Source organism: Oncorhynchus mykiss, chromosome 22, assembly GCF_013265735.2.
Source record: "Oncorhynchus mykiss isolate Arlee chromosome 22, USDA_OmykA_1.1, whole genome shotgun sequence".
Classification (NCBI taxonomy): domain Eukaryota; kingdom Metazoa; phylum Chordata; class Actinopteri; order Salmoniformes; family Salmonidae; genus Oncorhynchus; species Oncorhynchus mykiss.
Window position 1 is genome coordinate 33,623,623 of NC_048586.1, and position 26,982 is coordinate 33,650,604.

Consider the following 26,982-nt stretch of genomic DNA (forward strand, 5'->3'; position numbering starts at 1 on the left):
ATGCGAGAAGAAGCGTGTCAGTGTCAATGCATACTCTTTCAGTCTGCTGTCTTGGAGAAAAATCCATGTTCTTCCAAACAATTATGCGTCCAAATCTTTCCTTCCTACTGAAGTGTCCACTTGTTCCCTACTCCCCACAAATTCAAAATAATTGGATTGGTGTAGGCATGCGCTAGAGGGAGTTTCCATACACCAATCATTTTATTTCAAATTCATGAGGGGAAGTGAACAAGTGCACACTTCGGAAGAAAAGGAGAGATTGGGACACAACCAATGTATTATTGCTTTAAATTGAAGAACTCAAGAACCTACACACTGTCAATGTACTGTATGCCCCAATGGCTAATCATATCAACCACAGCCATGCTAATAATTTCATGTCCACCACAAGAAAGAAAAACCTACTGTCATTGAGTATTGTCACCTTATAGACAATGGCTCTTTGCTCCTTGCCTAAGACCTAGGGGTGAAACCACTCCATGTTTGTGTTGACTGGAGAGGTCCAGCGTTGTGGGCGGGCCTTAGGGGGCCTGGCTCACGCTACCGTACCTCCTTGCCAATCCAAAGAAAATATTTAAATACTGATCATTTAATTGAGCAAGACACACGCAGACAGAAATACACATCAATCTCAAATAAAGCATCCAAGCGAGCAAAGCAGTGCCCCTCTGTCTCACTATGTGCCATGTATCTGATGTATCTGATGCTGTCTGGCCATAAGGAGTATTGCATGTCAATATGCAATGTCTTTAATGAAACATTTTTGTAGGGGTTGATACATTTTCTATTAGGGCAAAACAAATCTGACATTTTAAAGAGGAAAATACAAACTTTAGAAGCCTTTTGAAACCTCAAATACCCTACAAGTTTGTAGAACTCAAGAACATACACAAATTCTCAGCAACAAAAGAGTGATCAAATTAAGATCCTACATCTGTTTAGTACGACGGAGGGGTGCTGTTTCGCTCGCTCGGATGCTTTCTCAGGTGAGTTAGCTTCAGCCACTTGTGAATTGAAGGAACATTGGCGGGTGCAGAGTGCACTGTTCGGATGCTGGAATTATTTTGGACTAATCTGCAAAGGTCTCCTACTTTTTTAAGTGATTTGTTTGACAATCAGATGAAAACATCATGACTGGTTGTGTTTATTAAAAGGTAATATATTTTTACAGTTATATTACATGTCTTTATTATGAAACCCATTTGTACACCTGCTATCAAATGCCCGTCCAACTGATTCGTTCGGACGCCGGCCCTCGGCTGGTGTTAACACGCTGTTCCTAAACTGCGTTAGAGAGCTCACAAATGTAACAATATGAATGTCGTCTTACAAAAAACTACCTTTTGCCCTCCTCCAAGCAATGAAATATTGAGTATGACACAGGAGTAATTGCATGGGAAGTAATCAATTAGACACACAATTGGAAGCGACCTGAGGTCTGGAAGCTGCCAGCCGAGAGGAGAGGAAAGAGGTGGGGATTGGAGAGAGAGAGGTGGAGATTGGAGAGAGAGAAGTGGAGAGAGGAAAGAGGTGGAGAGAGAGGAGAGAGGTGAATACAGATAGATAGAGGTAGAGAGAGAGGAGAGGTGGAGAGAGGAAAGGTAGAGAGAGGAGATATGGAGAGAGGAGAGGAGGAGAGAGGGGAGGTGCAGAGAGGAGAGAGGTGGAGAGTAGAGATATGTAGAGAGAGGAAAAGTGGTGAGAGGAGAGGTGGAGAGAGGAACGGTGTAGAGAGAGGAGAGGTGGAGAGAGGAGAGGAGGAGAGAGAAGAGAGGTGGAGAGTAGAGATGTAGCGAGATGAGAGGTGGCGAGGTGGAGAGAGGAGAGATGTAGAGAGAGGAGAAGTGGAGAGTTGGAGAAAGGAGAAAGGAGGGGTGGAGAGAGGAGAAATGTAGAGAGAGGAGAGTTGGAGAAAGGAGAAAGGAGGGGTGGAGAGAGGAGAGAGGTGGAGAGTAAAGAGAAAGAGAGGTCGAGAGAGGGGATAGGTAGAGAGAGGAGAGCGGTAGAGAGAGGGGAGAGGTGGAGAGTGGAACAGAATGCAAGGGACACAGTGTTCTAGTCAAAAGCAGTGCACTATAAAGGGAAGATGGTGCCATTTTGGGATGTAGCCTTGGACACAAACTAATCTCAGCTCTCTTCCTGTGGGGGTTTCTCATAAAGACAGAGGCCAGTCTGGGGAGAGGCTGTCCAAAGACTCTTCAGCACAAGACTGAGTCCACTTGTCCTTTATTTTCACCTTGTCCTGTCTATCCGTCCAACCCTCCCTCCATCCATCCCTTCATCTCTCCTGTGGGTGTTTCTCAGACAGACCGGGCCAGGCAGGGATCTGCTGTCCAAATACACTGATTCTCCTTCTTAGTCCTTCAAGGAGAGACTGTCACAGATTTCTCTCATTCGTTATTTTCACCTTGTCCCATCCATCCATCTATACCTCCATCCCTCCATCCCTCCTGTTCACCATTTCATGATCCATGATGCTTTCACGAAACACTGAGCAGAGCTCGTTGAAGTTAATGTATGATCATTAAGATTTTCCCCTTGATAAAATGCAGGGCGATGAAGAGCAGATAGAACACAATATTCTGTGTGTGTGTGTGTGTGTGTGTGTGTGTGTGTGTGTGTGTGTGTGTGTGTGTGTGTGTGTGTGTGTGTGTGTGTGTGTGTGTGTGTGTGTGTGTTTGTGTGTGTGTGTGTGTGTGTGTGTGTGTGTGTGTGAGTACAGTAAAATAATACACATGTAGGCTTTGTATATAGTGCATGTGCCAGTTTAACTAACATTGATGAGATATATAGAGAGAAAGAGAAACAAGAGGGACAAGAGACGAGAGAGAGAATGAGAACGTGAAAAAGAGAGAAATAACAGATGGACTGTGAGTGAGTAGTGGATCCAGTCTTGGCGTCGTGTGCGAGCAGCGTGTGTGTGTGTGTGTCAGCTAACCGTGTAGGGAGAGAGAGAGAGAAGGATGTCTGGCAGATGGGGGAAGAGATTTGATGCTTTTATTTTGGACAGAGAGTAATGGCAGCGTACAAGCAGTGGAAATAAATGGATGAGCAACACTGACTGAACAAAACTATAGGGAAACAGGCCGGGATACTTATTTTAAAAATAGAAAATGTGTAAACTGACATGTTCATCTGTGTTATTTCTTTCATTGAGGTGGATATCGTTGTGAAAACTCAACAGGCAGCAATTACCATGTGAATGCACTGAGCCCAGCTCAACTTGCCTCAGCTGCTATCTACAGTAACTGTTGTGTTCATGGTGACTCAAAAAAAAAAAAAAGAAGAGAAGCAGAAGAAAAATGTTTGCTTAAGCATGAAAATAGCTTTAATTGGTCTGAAATGGAAAGCATACCGTAGCTGCACTTTGGAAATGTCAAACAAAGTGGCAGTGTTTAAATCTTGTCACTGTGCTGGGGGAGACATATAATTCACTCCAATCATCTGCTTCTGGAGAGACAGATAGGGACAGGCAGGTTCAGTTAGGGACAATAAATTGTTTGAGGGAGAGGGGAGGATTATATGAAGACAGATACTAGTGGATGGAGAGAGAGAGAGACAAAGACAGAGACAGACAAGATACGGAAAAAGACAGAACGATCTAGTAAGTCTTACTGCTTCATCTTAGTGTGTTTTAAAGTGTACTTGAGTGTGTTTCCTGTTTCATATGCCTAAGGATGACTAAGGATAACTGAAGCCTGATTGAAAGGGGCCACAGAGGGACTGAGATGCACACTACACAGTCCCAGCAAACCCATGAGTGTTCCTTCGTTCTACAAAGTCTCCTACACAGACCCCACTGAAAAATCAATACAGCCATATCAAAATATACCAGCTACAAATGGATTTTATCCAGGACAATTTCTACCTCCTAGGAATTCAGGTCGGTTCCAATACCGAGGGGTCCGTTTTATCCGTCTCCAGATTAGCCCTGTGTGTAGTTAATAACCTTTATTCTCGTATATGTCGCTTATAGATCATATCGATCGTTTTACAGAGAGCAGGGTATAAAAGGAACGACAGAATAATATGACGGGGAGATGAAAGGGGAGCCATTATAGGCGTCTTTGCCACAGTGACGGAGAGAGGGGGGGGGATCTTCGGATGGTGGGGGGTGTGTGTGTGTGTGTGTGTGTGTGTGTGTGTGTGTGTGTGTGTGTGTGTGTGTGTGTGTGTGTGTGTGTGTGTGTGTGTGTGTGCGTGTGTGTGTGTGTGCGCACATGTGTCACAGCCTGAGACCCAGAGACCAGCTCCCAAGGCTTGATATAGCAGGAGCATGACACAAGTAGTGGAGGAGAGTGTCAAAATAGATACAAAGAGACAAAGAGAGACACATAGAAAAAGAGCATGTGCAGTCCCTCTTCCTCCTCTCCACACTACTGGCCCAGGGACATGGATGGGACAATGGCATTTCAAACACCAATCTGCCTCTTTTCACTGAGTCTGCCTCTGGACACTCAGTGGTATCCGAGCTCAACCTAGTATCCCAGATAGGACTCTTCGATAGGACTCTTCGAATAGGACTCTTCGATAGGACTCTTCAATAGGACTCTTCAATAGGACTCTGCGATAGGACTCTTCAATAGGACTCTGCGATAGGACTCTTCAATAGGAATCAGCGATAGGACTGTTCAATAGGACTCTTCGAATAGGACTCTTCAATAGGACTCTTCGTTAGGACTCTTCGATAGGACTCTTCGAATAGGACTCTTCGAATAGGACTCTTCGAATAGGACTCTTCTGGCATGGCAGAAAACTTTTTAAAATGTATATTATTGATATTGCTTAACTGCCCCAACGGAAACATGTCTTGCGAATGAACATGTGAACATGTCCACGCCTTTTATGAATATCATTTTCAATCCTTCTCAAAGATAAGTATAGTACTACCCAACAAAATACATGGTGATATATACAGTACATGAATGTTCTACCGATTATGCCAGATGACAATGCAGAATTGTATAGTGGATGTGTGCCTGCGTGCGTGTGTTTGTAGACCAAATAGAACAAAGAGTAGTGGTTTAATATCTTCACGGTGTCAGATTGAGCCCGGAGAGAGACAGAAACCCACAGCTCTATTCATGCTGTATAAAAATCAGGTGAATGAATGTTAGTCCTACACTGTGTTACATAACAGAAAACATACAGTACACTGTGCTCCTATGGTGTGGTCTCTGGACGTTGTCTTTTCAATTCCTCCTCCATCTCTTGATCTCTATATTCATTTTACTTTCTCTGTCTCTCAAATCTCTCTCTCTCCCCATCTCTCCCCATCTATCTCTCTCCTTCTCTCACTCTCTCTCTCCTTCTCACTATCTATCTTTCTCCTTCTCTCTCCATCTCTCTCAGTGAAGACACACCAGCGACCATTGCCTTCTCTCTCTCTCTCTCTCTCTCTCTCTCTCTCTCTCTCTCTCTCTCTCTCTCTCTCTCTCTCTCTCTCCCTCTCTCTCTCTCTCTCTCTCCCTCTCTCCCTCTCTCTCCCCCCCTCTCTCCCTCTCTCTCTCTCTCCCTCTCTCCCTCTCTCCCCCCCTCTCTCTCTCTCCCTCTCTCCCTCTCTCTCCCCCCCTCTCTCCCTCTCTCTCTCTCTCTCCCTCTCTCCCCCCCACCCCCCCCCTCTCTCTCTCTCTCTCTGACCAGACAGACACCAGACCCAGCACTGACCTCTATCCTCTGCCTCTCAGGACAGTGAGTTAGGTGGGTCTATAGGTTAACTGTCAATTACTGACCCTGTCACACAATATTGTATCAGAACACCTAATGGGCTCCTGACAAAACTGGGATGTGTCCCAAATGGCACCCTATTCCCTATATATTGTACTTCTTTTGATTGGGTAGTGAACTTTATATGGAATATGGTGCTAATTTAGATGCAGACCTGATGTCTGGCGGCAGGTAGGCTAGCGGTTAAAGACCGTTGGGCCAGTAACTGAAAGGTCGCTGTTTTCGAAACCCCGAGCCAACTAGGTGAAAAATCTGTCTGTGCCCTTGAGCAAGCCACTTAACCCTAGTTGGTCCTGTAAGTCACTCTGGATAAGAGTGTCTGTTAAATAAATAAAATGTAAATGTTATTCATTTCTCCGGTTACAACCATAGCTCAGAACTAGCTCCATAGCTACAACATGTTATTAGTGCAGAGCATAACTCCCCTCAAGCAGATTATATATCGGGACAGCTCCATCTGGGAGGTAGTAAGACAACATAAGTTATGTCAGTTAGTCTGAGTCTTTTACTTGACTGCATACATTCTTAGTAATGGCTGTATTCAATCCGTATCATGGAAGTTAAAATGCTACAGCTAGATTGAAATTAAAAGGCAATGTTACCGCATTAGCAGAGACTGCATTCATGGTAACGCTGCATATGTCAATTCGTATCATAATAATGTGTATCGCGCGATCCGTAGTTCAGATTGAATAGAGCCGTAAGTGTTTGTGATCCCTGTGGGAAATGTACATATGACCTTAACAATGCTAGTGCCACACGTTTACCAAATTAAGCAAACAAGAACACCTTTTAATAGCATCGTAATCATAAACTGCTGAGTTTAATCAGCACAATGGTTGCACTTCAAAAAGGTTTAGGGCCTTTTTCCTGGCTGCTTATTCTTCAAGGTCAAGTATGCTTGTGTAAATGCTAGGGGAAGGATGATAGCATCTTAGGAGAATGCATCAAAACCCTGTCTGTATAGAGAGACTGAGAGTGAGAGAGAGAGAGAGAGAGAGAGAGAGAGAGAGAGAGAGAGAGAGAGAGAGAGAGAGAGAGAGAGAGAGAGAGAGAGAGAGAGAGAGAGAGAGAGAGAGAGATAGAGAGACAGAGAGACAGAGAGAAACTACAGATGGAGAGAGAGAGAAAAAAAAAATAGAGATGGAGCGAGAGAGAGAAAGAGAAAAAAATAGATGGAGAGGGAAAGAGAAAGAGAGAGAGAGAAAGAGAAAGAGACCGAGAGAGAAACTAGAGATGGAGTGAGAGAGAGAAAAAACTAGATGGACAGGGAGAGAGAGAGAGAGAGAGAGAGAGACAGAGAGAGAGAGAGAGAGAAAGAGGAGAGAGAGAAGGAGAGAGAGAGAGAGAGAGGAGATAAAAAATAACTACATTTTCACAAGTGCTTTTAGCGGCTATGAGAATGAGGGGATATGCTAAACAGTAATAATAATCTACTTTAGTGATTCCAAGGGAAGATAACTATTTCCTGATCCTAAGTAACCTGTCTTACCTAGGTATCTCTGAGAGGGATCAGGCAATTACTGTTCTTGTTCTCTGTTTATCTACCTTGCCTCCCAAATGGCAACCTTTTTCCTACTTAGTGCACTACTTTTGACCAGGGCCCATAGGGAATAGGGTGCAATTTGTGACGAAGCCCCAGTCTTCGTTCATGGTAACTAGGCCATTTTGGAGCTAGCTGTCATTAACACAGGAGAAAATATGTTGTGACGTGGATATATGTAATTGCAACCTAATTGCAATGCACTCAATAAAAATACAGGTATGTAGGTACAGAAAACACATTATGACTTCACGCAAAAACAAACAGGGAAATGGATGGGGTATGTATGACTGCAGAGTACTGCAGAGTAATTGCAGGTAATGGAACAATGTTACAATAGTGTGTACGTATATTGAGGAAGCTTACAGGGCAAGAAGAGGCTAGTTTCAGACCATGTTGAAGTAAAAGGCTACTTGCTAATGATAAATGTAATATTTGCTTTGACACTTTGTATTTCCCAGCATGTACCAACACCCCTACCAGAGGGCCACATCTGGTTAACATTATCAGGTTCTGCTGGGGAATTGGCAAGCCTGGTTCCAGATCTGTTTGTGCTGTCTTGCCAACTCATATGGTCGACCAAACAGATCTGGGATCAGGCGAAGCTCTCTGTGGATATTGGTGCTAAAACAAAGCATACAAAATATAACACATACATCTTCCCAAGGCCAGGTCAGGGGTCAATTCCCAGATTAACTCAAGGTGTTATTGCATTTCAGCCAAATGAAAGTCTGGACAAAACTTTCTGATGCAGAGTTTGGTCAACTGTGTCTTCCTCTCGCTACATCCCCAACCACCTAACATCTAGACAGACACAAGCTCTTAAAAGATCAGATCACTGCATTTAATTCTCATTAAATTGACCCTAACATTCGGTTCCCTCTTCACAGACCTTGGTTTACTGCTTTCATTGCAGTAATTTTCTAGCAGAGTTTCTGACTTAACACTCAGTCACACAATGACAGGATTTCACTGAAGTTAGTAGCAAGACGGTATGTCTCTGAAAAGAGGAAATGAAAGATTTCAGAGCTTTCCTTGCTTCAGACAGAGGAGACACAGAGACAGGATAGCTATCTTAGACACATACCTGTGAGGTTCTTCAGTCCCAGTTGGCGCAGGCCAAAGTTCCCATCTCTGCGGTAGTTGAGGAAGATTGCCAGAGCGTAGCGGTCTTCATACATCTTAGTTCCTCTGATGATCCTCAGGTTCTCCAGCGGCAGGTAGTCAAACTGGTTCAGAGCCACCAGCACATAGCCTGTCACCTCACGGATAGACTGGAAGAGGAGAGAGGTGACAGGGAGAACATCAGACACAGCAACACGAAACAAGAGCCACGGAGACAATCAGACATAGATAGCTTGGTCCCAGATATGTTTTGTCCTGATCTGTTTGTGATGTTTTCCCAACTCCTAGGGATTTCATGAATGACAACGACTACAGATCTGAGATCAGGCTAAAGTAGACAGAGCAGCTTTGAAAACTGATTCATCATAAGGTAATTTCCACCTATCCACTCAGTCACGATGAACCCATGTGAGGGGGAAACCCCACGGGGGTCAAGGAAGACTTTGCTAAAACTTTCTGCTCCAAGCTTGTGTCCACTCCACTAGGTACCAGGGTGAAGCAGGAGGACATCAGCATCACCATTGCTTCACACTTAAATGTCATTTAGAAAGGATAATGACCGCGGAGACTTTACGAAACCACCCAGCCAGAGCTGGTATGAATCAAAGTGACACGACTGCCCTCCTCTCATCCCCCTTCCTGTCATGGTAGCTGTCATTAGAGGTGACAGACAAAGTGAGGATGAGTCCCAAATGGCACCTTATTCGCTATAAAGTGCACTACTTTAGACCAGTGCCCAATAGGCCCTAGTAAATATGGTGCACTATAGTGAACAATTTGGGAATATTGTGCCATTTTGGAGGTAGACAGAGACAGCGGGGAAAGGACAGGGCAGGTCTCTCACAGCGCTAATGCCAACAGTGACAATAATCACAGCAACAGGCCTCCGCCACGCACACAGCCACACACACACACATACACACTCGCAAAACCACACAGGCATGCACACACGCAAGCACACTAAACTGCGTCCTAAGGAGTCTGCAACCACCACTGTTGCTGCTGCCACCACTGTTCAGGTTCAGACCCCCATTACTGACAGCTGTCAGGCCCTATAGTCGTCAGTCCAAGCCAAGCCCAGAAGTTGCAGGAGCAGTCATGGTGCTGTCTAGATCAACCACAGTCACATAATGGGCATGGATGGCAGCTATTTAAGTCTTTTCCACCCAGTGCTCAGAGAGACACATCGTCTGTGTCCCAAAATACACCCATGGGGCCCTGGTCAAACGTAGTGCACTATATAGGGGATAGGATGTCATTTGGAACACATTCAGAGTCCTCGTTAGTCATCTGTTTAGTAGCTAACAAACTACTCCATCTAGTCAGGAACATCAGGCCATCTAGTCAGGAACATCAGGTCATCTAGTCAGGAACATCAGGTCATCTAGTCAGGAACATCAGGTAATCTAGTCAGGAACATCAGGTCATCTAGTCAGGAACATCAGGTCACTAGTCAGGAACATCAGGTCATCTAGTCAGGAACATCAGATAATCTAGTCAGGAACATCAGGTGGCATTCCAATGGCACTCAATTCTCTATTTAGTACACTACATTTGGCCAAGGTCCCATAAGGCACAATAAAGAGAATAAGGTTCTATTTTGGGCAAAAACTTTTTCTACACATTCTTGTATTCATTATATTCTAGGAAGAGAGCTGCAGGAGCAGAGACAGACCATCTGCTTAAGGACTGGAGTTGTGGGTGTGTAGGTTCAGCTAGCTAATACACTGGTATAACATCCTGCTGTGTGTCTGTGTGTGTAGCCATTGACAGTCAACTCCATAAGCCTGGATCCTGTGCTCAACCAATCAGACACAGAAACACAGCACCACACTGTGGTCTTGGAGGTCACCCTCCTCGTCTTCTAATGACTCTGGGGCTCAAGCTGAGACTATTTGGGGACCAGCTCGGGTCGGAAAACAGTGACCCTGCTTTGGGCACAGTGGCTCCCTCAGACTCCCTCCCTCCAATTCTGCTTGTCTGTCATTCAATGTGTGTGTGTGTGTGTGTGTGTGTGTGTGTGTCTGTGTGTGTGTGTGTTCTCACAGTCTGTACTCACTGCCAGACCACGCAACAACCAGGAGCAAATAGAACTTCCTGTACTAGTTACCTAGCAACCTTTGGCTGAAAGTTTCCTTATGCGAGTGTGGAGACTTCGCAAACCGGAATTCCCAATTTATAACACATATGGACCCCGAAAATAAATCACTCAGCTGACCAGATTACACAAGCTTTTAGATCTGGGTTAACCAATATTACAACAATAACACAGCATGCCAAGAGGTTTGCGTTGTCAAAAATCACTTTATTCATCAATTGTACAAGTTCCAACCAAAACATGACTTCCCTTTATCCGACGGCCCCTCCAGAAGACCACACAGGTTGGAGCAGGGAGGCTGCCACGTTGGGCGGCCATGGAGCAGTTGTTGTGGGAGGTTAAGTGTCTTGATCAAGGGCTCAAATGGAGGCAATGGCATCTAGGATTAGATACCTGCAACCCTCCAGTTTCCACCTCACTTCCTGACATGTTTCAGAACACCTCAGATCACCTCAGGATGAATGTTTCAGAACCCCTCAGGATGAATGTTTCAGAACACCTCAGGATGAATGTTTCAGAACAACTCAGGATGAATGTTTCAGAACAACTCAGGATGAATGTTTCAGAACCCCTTAAATCTGTCCCAAAACCCTCACAACCATGTGTTTCACTACTCCAGCAAAGTTAAGGTTTTGGTTCCTTTAATTAAGGTGGTGGCAGCTCAGTTGCCACTAGTTTTAGTGTTACAAGCACTTAATTGTACAGTGAAATAGAATCACATTATGAATTATATTGTTTTGTCATGTTTTGGAGCATGATATGATACAGTTGAAGTCAGAAGTTTACATACACTTAGGTTGGAGTCATTAAAACCTGTTTTCAAACACTCCACAAATGTCTTGTTAACAAACTATAGTTTGGCAAGTTGGTTAGGACATCTACTTTGTGCATGACACAAGTAACTTTTCCAACAATTGTTTACAGACAGATTTTTTCACTAATAATTCACTGTATCACAATTCCAGTGGGTCAGAAGTTAACATACACTAAATTGACTGTGCCTTTAAACAGCTTGGAAAATTCCAGAAAATTATGTCATGGCTTTAGAAGCTTTCGATAGGCTAATTGACATGATTTGAGTAAATTGGAGGTGTACCTGTGGATGTATTTCAAGGCCTACCGTCAAACTCAGTGCCTCTTTTCTTGACATCATGGGAAAATCAAAAGAAATCAGCCAAGTCTTCAGACAAAAAATGGTTGACCTCCATAAGTCTGGTTCATCCTTGGGAGCAATTTCCAAATGCCTGAAGGTACCACGTTCATCTGTACAAACAATAGTATGCAAATATAAACATAATGCACTTTGGTTTGAAAAGTACAAATCAATCCCAGAAGAACAGCAAAGGACCTTGTGAAGATGCTGGAGGAAACAGGTACAAAAGTATCTGTACCACAGTAAAACAAGTCCTATATCGACACAATCTGAAAGGCTGCTCAGCAAGGAAGAAGCCACTGCTCCAAAATCACCATAAAAAAGCCAGACTACGGTTCGCAACTGCACGTGAGGACAAAGATTGTACTTTTTGGAGAAATGTCCTCTGGTCTGGTGAAACAAAAATAGAACTGTTTGGCCATAATAACAATCGTTATGTTTGGAGGAAAAAGGGGGAGGCTTGCAAGCCCGAAGAACACCATCCCAACCGTGAAGCACGGGGGTGGCAGCATCATGTTATGGGGGTGCTTTGCTGCAGTAGGGACTGGTGCATTCACAAAATTATATGGCATCATGAGGGAGGAAAATTGTGGATATATTTAAGCAACATCTCAAGACATCAGTCATGAAGTTAAAGCTCGGTCACAAATGGTTCTTCCAAATGGACAATGACCCCAAGCATACTTCCAAAGTTGTGGCAAAATGGCTCAAGGACAACAAAGTCAAGGTATTGGAGTGGCAATCACAAAACCCAGACCTCAATCCTACAGAAAATGTGTGGGCAGAACTGAAAAAGTGTGTGCAAGAAAGGAGGCCTAAAAACCTGACTCAGTTACACCAGCTCTGTCAGGAAGAATGGGCCAAAATTCACTAATAAATACTGATTCAGTGTATGTAAACGTCTGAAACATTGGGAATGTGATGAAAGAAATAAAAGCTGAAATAAATCATTCTCTCTACTATTATTATTATTACTATTATTTATAAAATAAAGTGCTGATCCTATCTGACCAAAAACTAGGAATTTTTACTAGGATTAAATGTCAGGAATTGTGAAAAACTGAGTTTAAATGTATTTGACTAAGGTGTATGTAAACTTCCTACGTCAACTGTATATGCCACTTAGCAGACGCTTTAATCCAAGGCATGTATTTTTTTTTTTACATATGGGTGGTCCCAGGAATCCAACACACTATCCTGGCATCGCAAGAGCCATAGTCTACCAACTGAGGTACAGAGGACCATGGAGATGGTCCTCTGATCTCCTCTGAGATGGAGATCTTTGTGGGCTATACTCGGCCTTGTCTCAGGATGGGAAGTTGGTGGTTGAAGATATCCCTCTAGTGGTGTGGGGGCTGTGCTTTGGCAAAGTCGGTGGGGTTATATCCTTCCTGTTTGGCCCTGTCCGGGGGTATCATCGGATGGGGCCACAGTGTCTCCTGACCCCTCCTGTCTCAGCCTCCAGTATTTATGCTGCAGTAGTTTGTGTCGGGGGGCTAGGGTCAGTTTGTTATATCTGGAGTACTTCTACTGTCCTATCCGGTGTCCTGTGTGAATTTAAGTATGCTCTCTCTAATTCTCTCTTTCTTTCTCTCTCTCTGAGGACCTGAGCCCTAGGACCATGCATCAGGACTACCTGACTCCTTGCTGTCCCCAGTCCAGCTGGCCGTGCTGCTGCTCCAGTTTCAACAGTTCTGTCTGTGATTATTATTATTTGACCATGCTGGTCATTTATGAACATTTGAACATCTTGGCCATGTTCTGTTATAATCTACACCCGGCACAGCCAGAAGAGGACTGGCCACCCCACATAGCCTGGTTCCTCTCTAGGTTTCTTCCTAGGTTTTGGCCATTCTAGGGAGTTTTTCCTATCCACCGTGCTGCTACCCCTGCATTGCTTGCTGTTTGGGGTTTTAGGCTTGGTTTCTGTACAGCACTTTGAGATTTCAGCTGATGTATGAAGGGCTATATAAATACATTTGATTTAATTTGATTTGAGTTGTTGTATTTTAGCTGTGGGCTGTGTCATATTATATCTGATGGCTGTGTCATACTATATCTGTGGGCTGTGTCATACTATATCTGTGGGCTGTGTCATAAAATAACTGTGGATTGGCACTATAGTATGTGGTGTGCCCTGCATTGTAATGTTATGAACACCTTGTATTGTAATGCAGATTTATCAGGAGGTGAAGGGAACCTGAGGGTGCTAGAATTTTTGGAAACCAACAGGTAGTGCAGACCATCACATATGGACAGGAGAGGGAACAGAACATCCCCCCATGTAGGGCTAAGAGTTAGTGTGATTATCAGTGTTATAGGACGGTCTGGCATACTAACACAAAGGTAATCAGTATGCAAATCATAATATTATGGTGTTATTGATTAAATAAAAGGAGTCAGATACTGACACAGTTAAACTGCTAATATATGTTATATGGGTGGTACTGAAGGAGAGAGCGAGAGAAAGAGTGAGAAGGGGGCGAAAGAGAAACGCATATATCATACAGAATGCTGATAAAGGAGGCTTAGGTAGAAGTAACTGAATATCCTTAATATCCACGGACTACTAGCTAAGTCATAGTCCTGGAAGAGAGAACAGAACAGAAGAGAACAGAATAGGGCAGATTCAGTAGATTAAGTGGGATTTCTTCCTCCCTCCCAACGCTTGCCTAGGCGTTTGTGAGTGGAAGTGTGCCGGGCAGCGGAACAAAACCCTCACTTCAGTCTCTGAGACGTGCCCAGCTTTGAAATTGAGTCCTTCAATCCTCAAAAGAGGTGAGGAGTGAGAAGGGGAACGAGGAGAGAGGGGGAGTGAAGGAGGAGAGAGAGAGAGAGAGTAGTGAAGGAGAACACAAAGAGAAAGGGAGAAGGAGAGGGAGTGAAGGAGAAAGAGATAACAGACGAGAAAGTTAGAGCAGCCGTGGCGGGGTACATAGCAGGAGGAGGAGAGCAGTCAAGTGGATCGGAAAGGGTCCCTGTATATTTTCATGCATAATTAAAACTCCACCTGTTCAGAGGGAGAGAGAGAGAGAGAGGATGAAGAGAAAGAGGAGAGAAAGGGGGAGAGAGAGAGCGAGAGAGAGTGCAAGAGAAAGAGAAAGAGGAGAGAAAGGGGAGAGAGAGAGAGAGAGAGAGAGTGCAAGAGAAAGAGAAAGAGGAGAGAAAGGGGAGAGAGAGCAAGAGGGAGAGAGAGATGGTCAGAGAGAGAGAGTGATAAGGTTGTAAGGGTGGGTAGACTGAACACATGTTAGCATGATTACCTCTTCATACGTATAGAGCTGCTTGTGTGTCCATGTGTGTGTGTTGGTGCGCATATACAAATCATATTGTACAACCAGAAGGAGACCAATTTAAACATACAAAGTGACTCAAAATATTGGCCAAAAAATGTTTACCATACATATCACCCTTATAAATATAGTTCCTGTGAAAAAGGTTCAACATTTTAACATGCTATCCCTGTCGTTGTCTTTCATCAATGTAAATCAGAGATGGGCAAATGACAGCCAGTAGACCTGCGGATCAATTTCCAAAAACTCAGTCGGGGTTTAACTTAATGGTAAGAGTTAGAATAGTAGAATACACCAGGTGAAATTTCTAAATTTGGTTGTACATCAGCAGCTTTTCTCTTGTTATGTCAGTCACCATCAGTCACTTAATTAGCCCATGTCAGCTAAAACATTTTTGATTCATAATGTAGATAATGAGCCGTATGGACCACAGCTCTGTATGTCCCCACCTCTCAGAGTTCCATGACTACATTGGGGTGAACATATTGATTTTGGTCTCCGGTGAGATCCTGTATCTCTTTGTGGTTGATACTGTGGGGGTGTTTACTGAACCTACCATAAAACAGACCCTTCTAAATGAATAAAGAGATACAGGGTTACCTCACTCACTGTTATCCCCCATATACTCATATCACCTTGCCTTGCGAAGCTTTATGCATGTCATGTCTCTGAAGAGTTGTGTGTATCAACAGGTGTTTTAGCTCTAGTTTAAATGTGGCACTTCAACTCTTCCTTAAAGGGTCCATGGGCTAGGCGATGACTTCACATGGCATTCCCATTCCCCAGTGCATTGCTCCAAGACGTGTGTTAGTGCGTCTGCTCCCACCCTCCACTTCCTAGTGTCTTTGGAGCTCATTTCAAATAGGGGAGGGAGCAAGTTCAAACACCCTGTAGCCGGCTGCTTGCCTTTCATCGAACCTACAGATTGGGGTGTGTTTCTTCAGGAAGATGGAATGTCTTTGTTTTCTCAGCTTTAGCGCCACGGGCTGCTGGAAATGGTTTCTTAGGTGACATCACCAAATGGTGTTTGGTTCAACACACTTAGGGAACAATGTATTGGTATCTGAAGTGTTAATTCCTATTCTGTGCCCTTCAGTTCATACTCAGTACACTATTTGGGTTGTTTCTAGGATCTCTCTGATAACATGTATCTGACTGTCTTTAGGGATTTGACATCCCATTCATGTAAGTTGAAATACAGTTTACAGCTCCATATTATGCCATGTTATTACCACTTTATTCTGTGCTATAATGTAAAGTGCAACCTGAATGTCAGAATAGGAGTATCAGTATCAGTCTTGTGTGAATAAAGCAGTTGATTCGGTCTCCATACAGTACTATACAAGTCCTGCTTGGTGACTTTGAGAAGTCACAGTGAAGTCACGGTGCTCATAGTGAGTGTCACGCAGGCTGCGTCTGGATGTGTTGTGTTGTCTTTGACAGTGATGGTTTGTGACAGCGCGGCACTCTCTTGTCAGTCTCAATGATGAGCTACCCCCGCAAGGTACGTACATCACCATCACCACAACAAAACTCCATGACACTCGAAACACAGTGGAAGACCTGAATGAGAGAGGATAGACGGACTGAAATGGGAAATAAGTTACCACATACCATACATATGTGTGTAAGAATACACAAAAACTAGAAATCAAATCAAATCCAATTTTATTTGTGACATGCTTCCTAAACAATAGGTGAAGACTAACAGTGAAATTATTACTCCTGGGTCCTTTTCCAACAATGCAAATTGAAGAAAAAGATAATAAAAAAACATAGAAATAGTGACCCGAGAAATAAATAAACAGTGAATAACAAAAACAAGTAAAAATAACATGCCTGTATACAGGGAGTACCAGTACCGAGTCAACGTGCAGCGATATGAGGTAATTGAGGTAGTTATGCACATATGTAAGTGCAAAAAAGGGTAAATGTAGATAGTCCGGGTAGCCATTTGATTAGCTATTTAGCAGTCTAATGGTTTGCAGGTAGAAGCTGTTCAGGGTCCTGTTGGTTCCAGACTTGGTGCACTGGCTGGAGCCAGTCAAGTTGCTCTGAATTGTGCCGCTGTAGAATTGTTTGAGGACATGAGGGCCTATCCTAAATATTTTCAGCCTCCTGAGGGGGAATAGCTATTGTCACTCTCTCTTCACAACTGTGTTGGTTTGTCTGCACCATGTTAATTCCTTAGTGATGTTATGTGGTTGTAGCCTGTGTAAAGTTCTTACTCACATAGGCTATGGAAGGTGAGATTACACGGTCATCCGGAACAGCTGGTGCTCTCATGCATAGTTCAGTGTTGCTTGAACAGTGATTGTGTGTGTATTATCTTGGTTTCTTTCTTCTTGGTTTTTACTCTGATCTTTCTCATCCACCCAAAGACAGGTGCATGTCATAACCACTAAACGTACGATCTACCTGCAGGCTACCAAACATAAGGTCATATTTCAACATGAAACAATTCTTAGAAAACAACTGGGGCATAGTCTCATACAAAAGGTCAGGCTTTGGATGGTCAACTAACATTAACACAGGAGGGTAGATGTCTGTGTATACAGGAGACCACATGAGAGCCATCGCATGTTTTTAGGTCTCAGATAAGAAATGAAAAGATACTACAGTATATCAGCTGTGCCTCAATGCTTTTCTCTTGTCGAACACTGAGGCATTTGCTCTCAATTACATTTTTCAACTCAATATTTCTCACTAAGGATGGTTCTGTCAGTACAGGGGCAGACAGACATAAACGCTTCTGCAGAGTGTGATTGTATGTGTCAGCATTTCTTAATCTGGCTTCTCTGAAAACACAGACTAACATGATCTTCACTCTGTCCGCTTAATGTTGTGAAACACACTTTCTGAATCTCTGAGTGTGTATGTGTGCGTACGTGTCTGTGCATATGCGTGTGTGTGTGTGTGTGTGTGTGTGTGTGTGTGCTTGCATGCATGCATTTGTGTGTACGTGTGTATGCATACCCTTATGCAGAGATAAGCATGGGAAACACAGGATACACTGATTAACTAAACACAAAGATCTCCACTTCATCAAAGTAGTCTTCAGACAAATTAAGTATTTTCTGCATGGTGGCATATAAGATGCGATCTACACAAAACACAATTAGAGTGAGGAAATGAGACAAGGCTCTCCACAGGTCTCTGTGGCTGTGGGTCTATAGAGATGCATCCCAAATGGAACCCTTTTCCCTTTATAGTGCACTATATAGGGCCCTGGTTAAAGTAGTGCACTATATAGGGAATAGGGGTTCATCCTGGTCTATAGATCCCAGGGCAGAAGGAAAGGAGAAAGTGTTGCCAGCCATGCTGAGTAGCACTCCTCAGGGGTGTGTGTGTGTGTGTGTGTGTGTGTGTGTGTGGTGCTTATTAGGGATGGTAGAGAGGGAGACTACACTAGAAGGCTGGAATCAGGGAGGTGGTCCCAGCAGATGCTGTCCCCTTTCATCCTCTTCTCTCCCTCTCTCCACAGGGCCGGAGTAGAGGATGAGAAGGGAGGAGATAAAAGGAGAGAAGAGAAAGAAAGAGACGGGGGCTGTTAAAGACCTGTACCTCAAACGAATGCGCCCGCCACACACTCCTTATGAGTCACACATGCATTCCCACACCTCTAAATCTGGGTAAGCGGCTTGATTTAAGTAACAGGGAGAATGAAGAGATCGTTGTCGCTCTGCATGACGTCTGGCTTTCATCCTCTCTGCTACACTGTTAGGCTGGTGGGCAGAAAAAGAGGTTACACCCTAAATGGCACTACTTTTGAGCAGTGCCTATAAAGAGGTTGGATGTTGTCACACTAATCTGTTTCAACTGTCTTATGCTTGTCTCCACCTCCCTCCAGGTGTCTCCCATTTTCCCCATCATCCCCTATGCATTTATACATGCGTTTTCTGTTTGTCTGTTGCCAGTTCGTCCTACCAGCGTGTTCCCGTGTTTCCCATGCTCTAGTTTTTGTTTTTCTTAGTCTTCCCAGTTCTGACCCTTCTGCCTGTCCTGACCCTGATCCTTCCATCCTGTACCTGCCTCACTCTGATTTGGATTAAGAATCTTTGCCTACCTTGACCTACAAATTGCCTGCTGTCTTGTACCTGCCTGATTTGGATTACGACCTTTTGCCTGCCCCTTGTCCTATAATTATCTCTGAGACTCGTGCTATCCACCTTCTGTGTCTCCATCCCGGTCTTAGCCTTAGTCCTGATAGTACGAACCAGTAGACTCGGAACAGCACTGTAATGCTGTTTCCTCCTACATGACCGAGCCTTCAATACATTGCTGAAGCAATTCCGCGGATTGTCTGTTAGGCAGCCAGCCACTACAGTAACCTCCCAGGCCCTCAGTAACCTTGCTGTCAGCAGCGAGTATCTCCAGCCCACCCCGGCTTCCTGAGAACCCCACTTACCTCCTCCGGAATGCTTCGCTGGAGATTTCTCTCCCAGTCCCCCCTCATCTTCGAGCTACAGTCCTCGTTCTTTCCCTCGAAGATAGAGCACCATATAACGCTAATGTCTGAGAGGGCTCTCGCCTGGGCTACTACGCTGTGGGAACAACAATCTGCCATATGCTGCAGTCTGGAGGAGTTTGTGGCGGAGGTGAAAAAGTTGATTGTTTCTCCGTTGCCCAGGAGAGAGGCTGCTCGGAAGCTAGTCCTGCTTTGTCAAAACTCCCGCAGAGTGGCAGACTATGAAGTTGATTTATGCACATTGGCTGCCGAGAGTGCCTGGAACCCGGAATCCCTGGAACCCGGATTATCAGAGGATGTTAAAGATTAGCTTGCAACCCAGGAGCTGCCCACTCGACTCACTCAACGCATTGACCAATTGGATCTATGGGTGGCTACAGGAACATATAAAGGAGAGGAGTTCTGATTCCGGTCCCACTCACTCGACCAAGGATCCCACCTTGCCTCAAAAGAATTCCGCAAGTCCCCGGTGTCTACGTTACCGAGGAATCCGAGGTTACCCGAGTTCCCCCGGGAATCTCCGAGGTCAGCCGACTCGCTCCTTCCGGAGCCTATGCAGCTCGGCAGAGCTAGATTGTCTCCTGCTGAACATTTACGCAGACTTAACACCAAGAGTTGTCTGTACTGTGGGACTACAGGTCATTACGTGTCTACCTGTCCATTAATAGACCCGGCCCATCAGTAGGTACGAGCACGCTGGTGGGCCATATGGAGAATTTTCCATCTCCCCTTACTCATACCGCTCTCCATGCCATCCTGCTGTCTAGTGACCGGTCAAAATCTCTCCAGGTACTCATTGACTATGGGGCAGACAAGAGTTTAATGTACACTGGTGTCAGAGCTGGGTATCCTTACTCAACCCCTCTCCATTCCCATGGATGTCAGAGCACTGGATGGGCGCTCTATAGGCAGAGTCACCTACAATAAGGTTCCTATCAACCTGCAGTTTATGCTCATCAAGTATCCTCAGGTACCTGTGGTTTTCGTGTTTTCATGGCTCCAGCGACACAATCCCTTTATTGACTGGATTGCTGGTAAAATCATAGCTGGAGCCCGTTCTGCCACGCTTATTGAATGATATCAGCGCAGCCTGCCCCGGGACAGTTTCCTCCTTCCTTTTCGGAACTCTCCGCCATTCCCGCGGAGTACCAGGACCTCCGGGAGGTTTTCAGGAAGGCCCATGCCACTTCACTTATTCACTTATTCACCTATGACTGGGGTTCAACCTTCTCCCGGGACTTCTCCACCCCGGGGGCGGCTGTATTCTCTGTCAGATTCGGAGACCAAGGCGATGGAAACATACATTGAGGACTCCATGGCTACAGGGTGTATCCGTCCTTCTGCTTCCCCTGCCGGCGCGGGGTTATTCTTTGTGGAGAAGAAGAACAAAACTCTGCATCAGTGTATCGACTACCGGGGCCTTAATGACATCACGGTTAAAAAATGTTACCCGCTACCACTCATTGCCTCTGCTTTCGAGACGCTCCAGGGGGCTACCATTTTCTATAAGTTGGAGCTTCGGAACACCTACCATCTTGTGCGGATACGGGAAGGACACGAGTGGAAGACAGTCTTCAACATGTACAGCAGGTACTACTAATCACTGTTGATGCCATTTGGACTGACCAACGCTCCTACTATGTTCCAGGCCCTGGTTAACAACGTTCTCCGCGACATGCTGAACTGGTTCGTGTTTGTCTACCTCGACGACATCCTCGTCTTTTCCCGCTCAGCTCAAGAACATGTTTTCCACATCCAGCAAGTCCTCCACCGTCTACTGGAAAACCAGCTTTTTGTTAAAGCAGAAAAATGTGAATTCCATCGTTCCACCATCTCCTTCCTAGGATACACCGCTGCAGGTAATGTGCAGATGGATCTTGGCAAGGTGAGAGCAGTGGGGGATTGGCATCAACCCACTTCCAGAGTGCAGCTGCAACTCTTCCTGGGATTTGCCCATTTTTATCAGCATTTTATCCGGGGTTCCAGCATCCTGGCTTCCCCCCTTTCAGCACTCACCTCTCCCAAAGTCCCATTTGTGTGCTCTCCAACTGCTGACCGGGCACTCCTGGACTTAAAGCATCAATTCACTACAGCTCCCAAATTAATCCATCCTGATCCGTCCCATCAGTTCGCGGTGGAGGTCGACGCCTCGGACGTCAGAGCTGTCCCAGTGTTCTGCTCAGGACCAAAAGTTGCATCCCTGCGCCTTACTTTCCCATGGTCTTAAAGCCACTGAGAGGAATTATGATGTGGCAAATCGAGAACTACTCGTGGTGAAGATGATGTTGGAGGAGTGGAAGCACTGGTTAGAGGGGGTGGAACCTGGAACCTGGAATATCGCCACAGGCAAGCTCGATAAGCCATGCTATTCCCTCGGTTCAACTTAACCATCTCCTACCGCCCGGGTTCCAAGAATGTTAAGCCAGATGAGCTTTCACACCGCTATAGCACCGCTGCTAAACCCTCGGACAGCGAAACCATCCTCCCAACATCGTGTCTGCGGCTGCTCTCATCTGGGGTATAGAGAACCAGGCCGGGCTAACTGAATGTTTGTCCCGGACGCTGCCTGTTCCCCGGTCCTGGTCTCATTCCTCCAGACTTGCCTGCCACCCGGAATCCCATCAGACACTGGCATTTGTGCGACACTGTTTTTGGTTACCCACCATGGCTCCTGACGTCTCTGCGTTCTTCGCCGCATGCACTGTTTGTGCTCAGAATAAGACTCCGCGGCAAGCTCCGTCTGGTCTCATATATCCTTATAGTCTTCCAGATCAATGGACTTCTGGTGGACATGGTGTCCGATCGCAGTCCTCAGTTCTCGTCCACCCCCAGTCCAACTTCCAGTCAGAGCGAGCCAATTAGGACCTGGAGACTACTCTTTGTTTTCATTTATTTGATTTATTTCACCTTCATTTAACCAGGTAGTCCAGTTGAGAACAAGTTCTCATTTGCAACTGCAACCTGGCCAAGATAAAGCAAAGCAGTTCGACACATACAACAACACAGAGTTACACATGGAATAAACAAACATACAATCAATAATACAATAGAAAAATCTATATACAGCATGTGCAAATGAGGTAGGATAAGAGAGGTAATGCAATAAATAGGCAATGGTTGCGAAATAATTACAATTTTGAAATTAAACACTGAAATGATAGATGTGCAGAAGATGAATGTGCAAGTTGAGATACTGGGGTGCAAAGGAACGAGATACATAAATAAATACAGTACGGGGATGAGGTAGATTGGATGGGCTATTTACAGATTAGCTATGTACAGGTGCAGTGCTTAAAGCTAGTGAGGGCAACGGAGGGCAGCGGCAACGGTGAGACACTTGTTTCTGGAAAGGTGAATTTTTACAGACCTGGATAGTAAGACAGAACTCTGCAGGCTATCTCTGCAACACCGCCCCCTTTGGCAGTTCTATCTTGGCGGAAAATATTATAGTTAGGGATGGAAATTTCAGGGGTTTTGGTGGTTTTCCTAAGGCCAGGACTTAGACGCGGCTAAGACATCCGCGTTGGCAGAATGTGCTAAAGCAGTGAATAAAGCACACTTAGGGAGTATGCTGCTAATGTTAACATGCATGAAACCAAGGCTTTTACGGTCACAGAAGTCAACAAATGAGAGCACCTAGGGAGTAGTAGTGGAACTAGGCACTGCAGGTCTACATCACCAGAGGAACAGAGGATAAGTAGGATAAGGGTACGACTAAAGGCTTTAAGAACTGGCCGTCTAGCATGTTCGGAACAGAGAGAAAGGGAGCAGGTTTCCGGGCACGATAGCATAGATTCAAGGCATAATGTACAGACAAAGGTATGGTAGGAAGAGAGTACATTGGAGGTAAACCTAGGCATTGAGTAATGATGAGAGAGATATAGTCTCTAGAGATGTTTAAACCAGGTGATGTCATCAAATATGTGGGAGGTGGAACAACATGGTTGGTAAAGGCATTTTGAGCATGGCTAGAGGCGCTACAGTGAAATAAGACAGTAATCACTAACCAGGACAGTAATGGGCAAGGCATATTGATATTAGGGAGAGGTATGTGTAGCCAAGTGATCGTATGGGTCCAGTGAGTGTTTGGGCTGGCTGGGGACACGGCGATTCAGACAGTTAGCAGGCCGGGGCTAGCAAGCTAGCAGTTAGCAGGCCGGGGATATTTAGCTAGCAGTTAGCAAAATGGATATAGTGGTCCAAGAAACTGGCCGATGGATCAGCTAACAGTCCAATATGCTATAGATAGCTAGCAGGCGGTGATTAGCAGAATTGGCCTTCAGGGAACGTCGCGCCTGAGGGGCTTGTTGGGATCCTCGGGCAGATTATGTCGGTATTCCAGTCGTGAAGGATCGGCAGTAAAAGGGGTCCGGATATTGTAGCCGAGGAGTGGGCTTCAGGAGTAGCCCAGGAGCCCTAGCCGGGAGATGGGTCTAGCATAGGCTAGCTCCAGGATAGTTGGTGCTTGCTCCGGGATGGAAACGTTAGCCAGGAGTAGTCAAACCAGTATGCTCTGGTTTGAAACGCGTCGTACGAACTGGCGAGAGCTTTCCGAGCTAAAGGTTAGCTGATGACCGCTAGCAGTGATTAGCTTACTGATAGCGGGTTGCTAGTTAGCTAGCTAGCTTCAGTTGAGGTATTCCAGTTCGGAGGTAAATAGAAATACTTTAGAAAAAAAATCTGATTCATGCCACATTGGGCGAGGCGGGTTGCAGGAGAGTAATTTTGAAGTTGAGGTTTAGGAAAAATATTTTTTAAAAATGCGAAGAAAAAAGGTATAAAAAGTTATATACGAGACAAGACAAAGACATCTGACTGCTACGCCATCTTGGAAATCTTTAGTTGCCTCGTCACCACCAACCCCACCACCTGGAGCCAGCATCTCGTGTGTGTGGGATACACCCGCAAAACACTTCCCTGCTCGGCCACTGGTCTCTCGCATTTTGAGTGTTCAATGGGATATCAGCCCCCACTCTTCCCTGAGCAAGAGGTCAGCATACTCTCAGCCCAGATTCTTGTCCGCCGCTGTCGCCGTACCTGGAAGAGAGCCGGTCCGCTCTTCTCAAGACCACCTCTAGGTATCGACGACAGGCGAACCGCCACCGGACCCTGGCTCCCCGATATTGTCTCGGGCATAGGGTATGGCTTTCTACTCGGGATCTGCCCCTCCGGGTGGAGTCCCGCACACTTTCCCTCTGTTTTATCAGTCCTGTCCCCATCTCTAATATTCTTATCCCCTCTGCTGTTCGTCTTCTGTTGCCCTGCACCCTCCGTATACATCCCACTTTTTATGTGTCTAGGATTGTGTCTAGGATTATTATGACTTTGTGTTAGATTGTGTCCTATTTACATAGATATTGTCTTATGAATTGTATATGCAGGGCTCCCTTGTGAACGAGACCCTGGCCTTAGTGGTGACTCTGTTTAAATGAAGGAGAAAAAAATGTTTTTAAACTGAGGAACTGCAGGCTGCCATTAGTAACTGAATTATCATTATAACTTCCTCTGTGTGTGATTAAAGAATAATCGGTTCAAGGACATGCATCAGGTGTATTAGAAGCACCTATTGCTACCATTGACCACGAAGATTGCCATTTTTCTAACAATGCCTGCAGGACTGTGGTCGGCCTTGAACCTCTGTGGCTTCAATGAGAGGGGGCAGTTGTTATCCCCTGGCTGGCACACACACAGGAACACACACGTGCATGCACACACACACACACGCACACACAAATACACAAACACAGCAAGCATGCAAGTACAAAGACACACACACATGCAGGCAGGTACGCACACACAAGCACACAAGTACAGAGGTACACACGCACGCAGGAACGCACACACACACAAACACCGTCTGTGCTGTTGAGTGTCTCTGTCCGCTAGATGAAGTTTTTGCATATCTCCCTCTCCTCCTCTAACACAGCTCAGCGAAGTCTATCATCAATGCAGTTCAAATCCAGAAGGTTTAATGATAGACAAAGAGGCCCCTGTTTAAAGCCAACCTTAATTATAGTGTTTTACACCGACTGCTTCTAGCCATGCCTGGTACTGAGAACAGATATACCCCCCCCCCCTCTTTCTCTCTCATCTCTCCAAATTGAGCTGAAAACCTTCTGTCATCAAAGCCGACTTCTACCAGGGAGACAGGAAATAAATGGCTGTGCGCTCGCTGTAAGATATCAAAGGCATTTGTACAGGAACCACAGGCATATTTCTCCTATTACTCTGCTGCATCCCTTGAGTAATAGGTAATCGTTGGTCTAGTGGTATGAGGTTATACTCAACTCAACAGAAGGAGACCAAATGGTGCTCAGAAAAGGTTTAGTGTCAACCAGGAACCAGTGGATATGATGCCTAACTTCTACAATAACACTGACATCAACGGACAACTAAGGGCACACTGAGTTCAATAGGGGATATTCTATTTAAATAGGTGGTCAAAGATGGAGAACAGACAAAGGACTGAGTGAGAGAGATGAAAGGGAGGGTAAGAGAGATGGAAGAGAAAAAGAGGGTATAAGAGAGATGGAGAGGTAAAGGTAGAGAAAAATAAATGGAGAGGTAGAGTTGCTCTTCTCCTCCACGTGGGACTGTGACTCCATCATTGCACTGGTAATGAGCAGACTCCTGTAGGAATTCTCCAAATGGAGTAATTTATAATTGATTCAGTGCATTAATTACTGTGGCGGTTAGGCCCGTGTCATGGTTAATATTACGCTGATCTGATGAGGACGAGACCATCCGTCCGCTGAGGGAGGGATCGTTTGGGTGAACTGCAATTATTCAATTACGCCACTACACTGCCGTTACACTTTCAGCTGTAGAGTCTTAATCTGACCGTAATCACCTTCTCAACGCACACACAGGATTGTGGGATAGGATGGATGCCAGCTGAAGCTCAAGCAGAGCAGGAAGTCCACGGTCTATGGTCTCACTGTTTATCAGGCCTGACCCTGTACCCTGAAAACAGGCCAGTTGACTCCTTATCCATCTTTCTTTCATGACTGGGCTTTTTGTCTCCTGCACCTGATAGTAAGTGGATGTGCGTACACTATTTCTTTTTTTATTTTACCCCTTTTTCTCCCCAATTTCGTAGCATCCAATTGTGTAGTAGCTACTATCTTGTCTCATCACTACAACTCCCGTACGGGCTCGGGAGAGACGAAGGTTGAAAGTCATGCGTCCTCCGATACACAACCAACCAAGCCGTTGCTTCTTTAACACAGCGCACATCCAACCCGGAAGCCAGCCGCACCAATGCGCCGGAGGAAACACCGTGCACCTGGCCACCTTGGCTAACGTACACTGCGCCCAGCCCGCCACAGGAGTCGCTGGTGCGCGATGAGACAAGGACACCCCTACCGACCAAGCCCTCCCTAACCCGGGCGACGCTAGGCCAATTGTGCATCGCCCCACGGACCTCCCGGTCGCGGCCGGTTACGACAGAGTCTGGGCGCGAACCCAGGACTCTGATGGCACAGCTGGCGCTGCAGTACAGCGCCCTTAACCACTGCGCCACCCGGGAGGCCCGTGCGTACACTATTTCTGAACCTATTGACTCCATAACCCCTA

At 45.4% G+C, this 26,982-nt stretch overlaps 1 protein-coding gene across 1 annotated transcript in view; it reads right to left on the reverse strand.

The window, feature by feature from the left end:
- LOC118936582 (receptor tyrosine-protein kinase erbB-4-like) overlaps positions 1 to 8,556 on the reverse strand; it is a 134,515-nt gene extending 125,959 nt beyond the window's left edge. The window contains exon 1 of the mRNA XM_036959591.1: positions 8,358 to 8,556. Coding sequence (XP_036815486.1) covers positions 8,358 to 8,451 — 94 coding nt within the window. The 5' untranslated portion in view covers positions 8,452 to 8,556. The remainder of the gene's footprint in view (positions 1 to 8,357) is intronic.
- Positions 8,557 to 26,982: the final 18,426 nt, after the last annotated feature.